The sequence below is a fragment of the Podarcis gaigeae genome (assembly GCF_964106915.1).
Source record: "Podarcis gaigeae genome assembly, chromosome: Z".
Classification (NCBI taxonomy): Eukaryota; Metazoa; Chordata; class Lepidosauria; order Squamata; family Lacertidae; genus Podarcis; species Podarcis gaigeae.
In genome coordinates this window covers 22224485-22234061 of record NC_139691.1, presented here as the reverse complement: position 1 = coordinate 22234061, position 9577 = coordinate 22224485, and the positions used below count along the sequence as shown (strand labels likewise).

Sequence of the window (9577 nt, the reverse complement as noted above, 5' to 3'; positions counted from 1 at the left end):
CAGATAATGACAAACACACTCAGATAATGACAAACACACTCAGATAATGGCAAATGTCTTCAGATAACACCAGACAATGATTCCTTCTTCACCACACACATCAATCTGGTTTGGGAAGAGGATTCAGTACGCCTCATTCAGTGGTGGGAACACATCCTGAATCACAGCCTGGATGTCCTCTGGATGCAAAAGAAGATAAGAAAAGTGAGTCTTCGTTACAACCAGGCCCAGACTTATCACCGGGCATTCTTAGACAGGTAATGCCCCCTCCTATGCCCTGGCAAAGCCCAGTTGGGCTGCTACCCACCCCCAACATCACCACCCCCATTGCCAGACCATTGGGGGTCACTGGCCTCCACCACCTGGAGCCAGCATCCCCATGGCATCTGGGAACAGCTGTTCACTCTTCACCTTGCTTGGGGGCTTTGAGGCAGGGCTGGGATTTCAACCTGAGGCAGGTGTGTTACAGCAAAGAAGTGAGCCCTCCTCAGGCCCCAGTTAGGCTGCCAAGGATGGCTTTGGGGTGGAGAGTGAGCCCTGTGGGTTTGTTCTGTGCTTGCAGAATGGAGTACTTGCCTTCGCTGATGTTTAGGAACAGTGGAGTGAGCTCCTCGGGGAGGACCCTTATTATGACCCCAGGCTGTAGAATGAAGAAAAGTCTGAATTAGGTCCTTTTTAAACCCCAAAGCATCTACTAAACCCCACTTCCTTGCCTCCAAGGAAGCCCACCTCTGTGGTTTCTGCTGCCTAGAGGGTGGAGACCAAAGGGCAGCACCAAAGAAGTGCACAAAAAACTACCACCTGAATAATCCTGGACACACTGGGAGACCATGTTACTTCTCTGCCCGACACCAGGTTTGGATGTCTCTTTCACTGAGATAGTCTTTTGTAAGCCACTTTGAGAAACCTCTCTGGCCCATAAAACAGATACTTACAGTCAGATGATTGTATTTCATAGCGTTGGCAAGCAGGATGGTGATACTGCTTGTAGCCAGTGCTCTTTCAAGCACATCGTCTGAATTGAAAAAATGGGCCAGTGCCTGTGGGAGGAAAAGCACCTTAGTATCAGGGGGCTGGTTTCAGCTACAGAGGCAAGCTACCAATTCCACTGAGGACTCTCCCGCACTATCTGAGGGAGATCCTTTGTTCAATGTTCCAGACAGCTCAAAAAGGCTATCTCCCAAGTCACTGAGCCCCAAATTTGCTTTGCCCCCCCCCCGGCTGCTGCACCCAGGTGGAGACTGAAAAAAGGGCCTTGACAAGGGTGGCCCCCTGTCTGAGTGGCCTGCCCTTCCCCAGCGTGTCAGGGGACACCCATGTTCTGGGTTTGTGATGCTGCTTGATCAAGCTTTTATGCCAGCAGGCTCTGCTGAATTGAATCAATACCCTTGTCCCACCAACACACTTACTTCCAAGAGGGCTCTTAGGCACTGAGCGGTTGGGTCCTCAGTCAGCAGGCGCCTCACAATTGCATGAAACAGCTGCTTGAGAGCCTGGTGGTGAAAACCATTTTCACAGAGGTGGATTCACAGATTCACAGGAGGAGATGATGTGGAAAGACATGGGGGGTGAGAATAGTTAACAGATTTTTAGCATTGGATAAGGGTGGTACTAAAGCAAACTGGCAGAATAGAGACAAAGGCCAGCTTCAAATGAGACTAAGAGTTTTCACTCCTGGACAAATAATGAGGCAAAATTCACTTTCTGAATGGAGATGACGTTAAAAAAACCCAGTGAAACCAAAAGCATTATCTGTGTAGCTAAGCTTATGGTCTCGCTGAAAAATTAGTAAGAAATGAAATGATGTGCAAACTTTTCAGGAGATAAATTGAACCAATAGAAGTCAAGAGTAATGATCAAAGCTACAAAGAATTTACCTCCCTGTCAAGATTGCTCAGTCCAGGAATGTGAGCAATCGGAAGAAGCATCCCACGGATGATGGCCCTTTTCCTCACAACCGCATATGCTGGTCTCACGAAGCTGTCACGATGAAGCAGAAAATATGAGATTGAATTTCCCAAAGTCCTATGGATGATTTTCAGGCTTGTTGGGAACCCCACAGCCTCTAATTTTGGTCCTCTCAAGCATGTACATTTAAAAGCTACACAACCCACTGAAAAACTAATCCCATGTCAGACAGCTCCCTATTGACCCATCAAGTCCCAGCTTCCGTTAAGGAAGGGGAGAGATTGGGGGAGGGGATACATCCAGCCCTGGAAGCATAAAAACCACCCATGATTTTTCTTTTCTTTTTTAGAGACAGAAGCTTCCATTGCTCCATCCTGCCTACCTTATCAGCTTGTTGTTAAGCTCAAGATGGCACTCTTGGCCCATTTATTCAGTCCCTGCTATTTCCCTGTGTTTTGATTCTTCCCTCTCAGTCTAAATTGCCAGCTGCCCTTTCCTCAAGCAGCTCACAAACACCCACTTTGCCATTTCTAATTCTCAATTGCCCAAACAATGCTAACAACATACGTGAGGCAGATGACGTCATTCATTCCCCTTTTCAATACTTTGAAGGGGACTGGAAACATGTACCATCTCTCCATGATGTCCTGAGAAGAGTTCAAAGAGCAGAAGAGCAAAGTTAGTTCCCCATGGAATTCAGGGGGGCTGCTCCAGCCCCAGACTCAGGGGTTGACTTCAGTTGCAGTTGGAATGCCTGTCCCAAATGCCTGCAAATTCTTCTTCTTTGCCAGACCCACAAACTTCCTTTTCACAGACCATTCCCCAAACCCCACCCCCATCCCTTCTGCCCACCTCCCCAATGGATTTCTCATCCTGAACCTCACTTACCAAAATGACCTTGGTCACAGGATCTTTCTGATGCACCACAGCATTAGGAGCCACATTACGGGTTTGATCACATGTGAAGTGCACACAAAAGAGGAAAAAATAATCCCTGGCCAAATCCTGAAAGTGGAAAAAGTCAGGTTTTTAATCAGGAATGGACTTTCTCAACCTCACACCTGTAAAAGCCATGGGGGGGGGGAGGGATTGCTCCTGGATCCCAGGAGACAAACATCAAAACCGGCATTTTCATGGGCTAGTGGGTGGGGGGAGGCAAAGGGGGGGACTGTGCTGAGGGGGGTCTTGTACCTGCTCCCACAGATACTAACCTGGAGAGCGGTTTCAATTGCCTCTTCCAGCATTTCTGCAGCTGAAAGAGGAGAAAAGGATGTGAAGGAAGGTTCATCCATCTATTTACATCTCAAGCATCAATTTCTTACTAAACCTCTTGTCACCACTCTTAGGCCTCTTCAGAGGACCCCTTCAGATGACCCTCTCTGCTCCCCGTCTCCATCCCCCATTCTCTCACATCTCCCCTTCACTTTGGCCAAGCCCCCACCTCCTTCCCTCTCTCCTGCTTGTCTCTCTTTTCTTTCTTTAATGTGTTGTGGCTTTATTCTGCACTGTAAGGCTGGTGGTGTATAAAATGGCATGTGGAGTGGAGAGACTGGAGAGAGGGGGGCTTCTTGTCATGTCCAATGGAGTCATACAGTGACACTGGTGAGTGGAAGATTACAAGCAGACCAGAGAAAGGACTTTTCCACACAGCATTGCATTGCTGAAGGATGGAACTCCCTGCCACTAGATAAGGGGATGGCTGCCATATGGGACAGAATAGAGAAATTTGTGGCAAATAAGGTCATTGGCAGCTAAATATTTCGCCCAGGAGGAGAGGCAGCATGTTTTTCAAAAGAACCTGTTGTTGGGGATCACGGTTCCTGTTGTGGACTTTGCCCTAAATATCTGGTTGGCCACTAGGGGAGCAGACTGCTGGACTAGAAGGGCCACTAATTTGCTCTCGCATGGCTCTTACAAAGAAGCCTGAGCATCAGCCACCTTCTTATAAGACTCCTTGCTCTCATCCTGACCTCTCCACAAAACAAGACACCTCCCCAACAGCACCTTCACCTAACCTCCCTTCCTAGGCAGATCTACTACAACAACACAGGCACCACTTTCACATACTTGTAGAAGAGATCCTTAAAGGGGTGACCTTAAAGGAGTGACCTCTGCAATCCCAAGACAGTAGGCTTTGCGGGTGGTTAAGGCTAGAAGAGATGGGGGAGAGGTGAGAATGAGACCCAGAGCCAGAAATATTGTGTCGAGAATTGTCCCCTGTGGAGACCACAAAACCACTGCAGAATAGCCCAAACAGAAAAAATGTGCAGCCTTCTCTGTTTCAAACTATTGAATGGCAGTTCAGTGAAATGGCCTCTAGCATTTCCAACACATCAGCATCTCTGGAGAGGGGCTGCTAAAGCCTCCACTCTCCACTGATTCAATGAAGGCACAATGATGGTCCCCCAAATCTTGGCCAAAGCTACATTCATCAACTGCCCATCAGGGTTCAATTTTGCTCAGTAGCCACACAATGAAACCGCTTGCACCATTACAGCTTGCACCATAAAAAAATCCCCCAGCAAGGTTTGATTTTACTCAATGGCAACGCAGTGAAACAGTTTCCACCATCACAGCTTGCACCAATTTTTTTAAAAAAACAAACCATCCAGAAACAAACCACTCTATGGATATAAGAAACATAATGGCCAATATGGAATGTATAGAAATTGATACTGTACACACACACACATACAATTATTAGCAATTGAATGTTATTTGCACATGCACTCATAAGTAGCATTGTCAAAGCAATGAGGGGCTGCTACAGCCTCCACTCTCCACTGATTCAATGAAGGCACAATGATGGCCCCCCAAATCTTGGCCAAAGCCACATTCATCAACTGCCCATCAAGGTTCAATTTTGCTCAGTAGCAACCCAGTGAAACAGCTCAGTGAAACAGCTCAGCAGCAATACAGTGAAACTGCTTGCACCATTACAGCTTGCACCTTGAAACCCCCCCCCCCCGCCATCAAGGTTTGATTTTACTCAATAGCAACACAGTGAAACAGTTTGCACCACCACAGCTTGTACCATTAAAAAAAAATGCAGACACAAATCACTCTTTTTAAGAATATACAAAACTTAGTGGAAATGGAAAATGAAATGATATCATGACCAATATGGGATTTACACAGAAAATAGAAAATTAAGCCTATAGAAATTTATACAAGATTAGAAATACATAAAACATTAAATTGAATATGATTTGGACTTGTACCAATAAGTGGCAAGGTAAAAGGTAGAGGTAAAGGACCCCTGGCCAGTTAAGTCCAGTCAAAGACGACTAGCATTATCAAAGTAATTAAAGTAAATATAACTCCCATCTGCCCACCCCACCTCCCTAAGCCCATCTAGTTGGGAAATGAATTAAAGTCCCTAACAAAAATGGGGGGAAACCAACAACCCATTCTTACCTACCTCAAGGCAATGATCCAAGCCTCACAGCACACCGGACAAAGTGAAGCAGATATAGGAAGGAAGGAAGGAAGGAAGAAACCAACCACACCTCCAGAAAATCACACCCCCAAAAGAACCACCTACATCAGTGACGTGAATGAGGCATGTGTCCTTCCAGGCAAAGCAGAGGAGTAAACTTCGGTCCTACCGTATCTACAATTTCCTGGGCTTTGACATGCCTCCAGTCAGCTTTGAACTTGTTTCTCAAAACAAAATGAGCTCACTCATTTGTTTAGATGGAATGGCAGCATTTACTGCCCCTCTAATCAAGAAGCCAAGGTCTCCAGCAGCCTTATCAAAAAGTAGAAATATGTGTACTAAGTTCCAAGGAACATCTGCAGATGAAACACCAGCTTGCCCCAGTCCTGTGTTTTTTAGATTCATCATGGCTACTTTAAAGTGCACAGTACAGCAAACCTTCCAAGTTTAGGAGAAGGCCTGTAGATCAGTTGTGCATGCTTGACATGCAGAAGGTCCCAAGTTCACTTCCCAGTGGCATCTCCAGGAAGGGCTGGGGAAGAAATAAAAAACCGTGCAGTTTCTAGTTTTATAGTCCTATTTCATCGTTTATCCTAATAATAATAAACCTTCTCCCGAGACATGCACAGTATAGAAGAGTCTTTCTATATAAGAACACAAGTACAAAAATCCTGAATATAAAAGGAAGGACATTTCAATAGTGAAAAGGTGACTTTTCTTCTCTTTTCTTCTTTTTAACTTTTGTGCACCAAACTATACTCAACCTAGGAAAAAAGGGGGAATCAGTATGTTTTTCTATGGTTGCCACAGGCACACAGTGGGGGAGGGGAGGCTGAGGGGTTTGTGCACCCAACTGCCTCTCCCCTGAGATAGGGAGACACCTACCTTCCAACATTTCCCCACTGAAAATAGGGACGTCCTATTCCATGGTAATAATAATCATAGAATCTTAGAGTTGGAAGGGAGCCCAAGGGTCATCTAGTCCAACCCCATGAAATGCAGGAATCTCAGCTAAACCATCCATGAAAATGGTCATCCAACCTCTGTTTAAAAACCTCCAAGGAAGGAGAGTCCACAACCTCCCAAGGTAGTCTGTTCCACTGCTGAACAGCTGTTACTGTCAGAAAGTTCTTCCTGATGTTTAGTTGGAATCTGCTTTCTTGCAACTTGAAGCCATTGGTTCTACTCTCTGGATCAAGAGAAAACAAGCATGCTCTCTCCTCCATGTAACAACCCTTAAGAGATTTGAAGATCTCCTCTCAGTCTCTTCTTTTCCAGGCTGAACATAGCCAGCTCCTTGAAGCGCTCCTCATAAGGCTTAGTTTCCAGACCCCTGATCATCTTGGTTGTCCTCCTCTGCGCACGTTCCAGCATCTGTCTTAAATTGTGGTGCCCAGAACTGGACACAGTATTCCAGGTGTGGTCTGACTAAGGCAGAATAGTGGTACTATTACTTCCCTTGATCTGAACACTATACTTCTGTTGATGCAGCCTAGAATAGCATTAGTTTTTTTTGCTGCTGCATCACACTGTAGACTCATGTTAAGCTTGTGACCCACCAAAACCCCTAGATCCTTTTCACATGTACTGCTAGTAAGCCAGATGCCCCCCATCCTCTATTTATGCATCTGGCTCTTCCTGCCTAAGTGCAGAACCTTACATTTTCCCCACTGAAATTCATTTTGTTCGCTTGTACCTAGTTCTCCAGTCTGTTAAGGTCATTTTGAATTCTGATTCTGCCTCTGCTGAATTAGCTACCCCTCCCAGTTTGACGTCCTCTGCAAATTTGATGAGCATCTCCTCAATTCCTTCATCAAAGTCATTTATAAAGACATTGAACAACAACGGGTTCATTTTCCAGAATGATGAGGAACCATTAATGAGTAGTCTTTGGGTTCAGTCAGTCAACCAGTCAACCAGTCAGTCAAATCCACCTTACAGTTACCTCGTTCAACCCACATTTTACCAGCTTCCTCGTGAGAATATCATGGGGGACTTTGTCAAAAGCCTTACTGAAGTCAAGATACACTATGTTCACAACATTTCCCTGATCCACCAAGTTTGTAATTCCATCAACAAAAGAAATCAGATTGGTCTGGCATGACTCTGCAGCCACACCAGTTTCTTAGATGCTGCCCACTTTTCTTTCTTGTTTTTCTTTCTTGTTTTAGTATTTACACCCCAGCCAATCTGGATAGCTTCCAACATATATACTGTAAAAACATAATACAGTCATATCTCATGTTACGTCTGCTTCATGTTACGTTCTTTCAGGTTACGTTCCGTGGCGACCTGGAAGTACTGGAAAGGGTTACTTCCAGGTTTCGCCACTTGTGCATGTGCAGAAGCACAAAATGACATCACGCGCATGCGCAGAAGCAGCAAATCGCGACCCGGGCGTGCACAGATGCGCCGCTGTGGGTTGTGCTCTTTTCATGTTGCGAATGGGCCTCTGGAACAGATCTAGTTCGCATCCAGAGGTACCACTGTAAAACATTAAAACACGTCCCTATGCAGCGCTGCCTTCAGATGTCTTTTAAAGGTTGCTTATCTACTTGGCTTGGGGGTCACAAACCTCCATATCCTCCAACGTTTCTCTCATGAAAATAGGGACGTCCCAAGGAAAAGCAGGACATTCCCGGATCAAATCAGAAACCTGGACAGCCTCTGTAAATCTGGGGCTGTCCCTGGAAAAGAGGGACACCTGGAGGCTCTGAAGACATAGCAATAAGAGAGGTGGCTGTCAGGTGGGGGGAGCAAAGGGCTTGCACAGTGGAGAAGAGCAGATGGATGGAGGAGGCAGCGATGACACAAGCTGCAGCGGACAGATCTGCCACCCCTCCCAGGCAGTCCAGATCCAGCATCCACAGCAGATTCTTCCACTCTGCTTCATGCAAAGGCCGGCTCAGGGATCACATACCCTCCAACATTTTCCCAATGAGAATAGGGAAATACATGACCCGGAAGCTGTACGACAGCTCCCTCGGCCAATAAAACGAGATGAGCGCCTTAACCCCAGAGTCGGTCATGACTGGACCTAATGGTCAGGGGTCCCTGTACCTTTAAGGATTAGGATCAAATCAGAAACCGGGATGGCTTCTCTAATTCAGGACACCTGGAGGGTCTGCTGTGGACCAGGCAGGAGGAAAAGGTTCTGTTAACAATGATGCCTCTGGAAGGATCTCCACCCTGCAACAACTCACCAAACACTTGCGGGGGGGGGGGGACGACGACGACCCACTCTTGTTTGGGATGGGCCCTTAGAAGCCTACAGAGATCAGGAGAAAATCCTCAGAGCTGGAAATTTGACAGCACTAATCCAAGAGAGTATTATATAGTCAAGAAGCTTCACACAATATGCAACATAAACTACAACAAAGCTTTGGAACTTTAGAAGCCTCAGTGAGGAATTTTAGAAGCCACAGAAGCAGGCAACATGGCTTGGGAAGTTGGAAAATAGCCTTGCACTCTGCAGAAACACCTGCATCTCTCCCCCCCCCCCCCGGAACGTAATTTCAGAGGAAAGATAAGATATGCCTGACTGACTTTGGGTAATGTCCTTGAAGCAGAATTGCAAAGAAATCCAGCAACTTATCTTCCTTTTTTCTGGACAAGAAAAAGAGATAAATCTAGCAGGAACCCTTTACAAGACCAAACTGAAAACAACATGGTAGCTTCCCTAAAACCTACTAATGAGAAAGAGATAGAAAACAACATTGCTCTCCATAATGAATTTGGTTCCAACGGAGGGACAGATCACAGATTTTAGGGAACACCTGGCTGCCATCACAGAAACTGCAAACCCTACCAAAGTACCATATTTTTCCGTGTGTAAGACAACCCTCTTTTTTTGAACCCCAAATTAAGAAATAAATATTTCTTGAGTTGTTCAGCTTTTTTTTTTGCAGAGGTTGCTCAAAAGTGTTGAGCTTCTTAGAGGGGAGGTCGCTGCCACCAATCACTCACCTGCCCTAATGTTTAAGACAACCCCCAATTTTTGCCTTTAAATAAAGAAAGCAAGAAAGCAAAAGACATTGTCTTATACAGTGGTACCTCGGGTTAAGAACTTAATTCGTTCATGAGGTCCGTTCTTAACCTGAAACTGTTCTTAACCTGAGGTATCACTTTAGCTAATGGGGCCTCCTGCTGCCGCCGTGCGATTTCTGTTCTCATCCTGAGGTAAAGGTCTTAACCCGAGGTACTATTTCTGGGTTAATGGAGTCTGTAACC

General features: G+C 45.8%; 1 protein-coding gene across 1 annotated transcript; it reads right to left on the bottom strand.

The window, feature by feature from the left end:
- Window positions 1–314: 314 nt before the first annotated feature.
- On the bottom strand, window positions 315–5424 carry LOC310836761 (uncharacterized protein). The gene is made up of 9 exons (XM_083722568.1): window positions 5330–5424; window positions 3976–4058; window positions 3120–3160; window positions 2797–2913; window positions 2476–2555; window positions 1878–1980; window positions 1410–1493; window positions 936–1040; window positions 315–640 (listed from the first exon to the last, which is right to left on the bottom strand). The coding sequence occupies exons 3-9, from the start codon at window positions 3150–3152 to the stop codon at window positions 488–490; spliced, it is 675 nt and encodes a 224-aa protein (XP_083578694.1). The 5' UTR covers window positions 3153–3160; window positions 3976–4058; window positions 5330–5424; the 3' UTR covers window positions 315–487.
- Between the last annotated feature and the right edge of the window lie 4153 nt (window positions 5425–9577).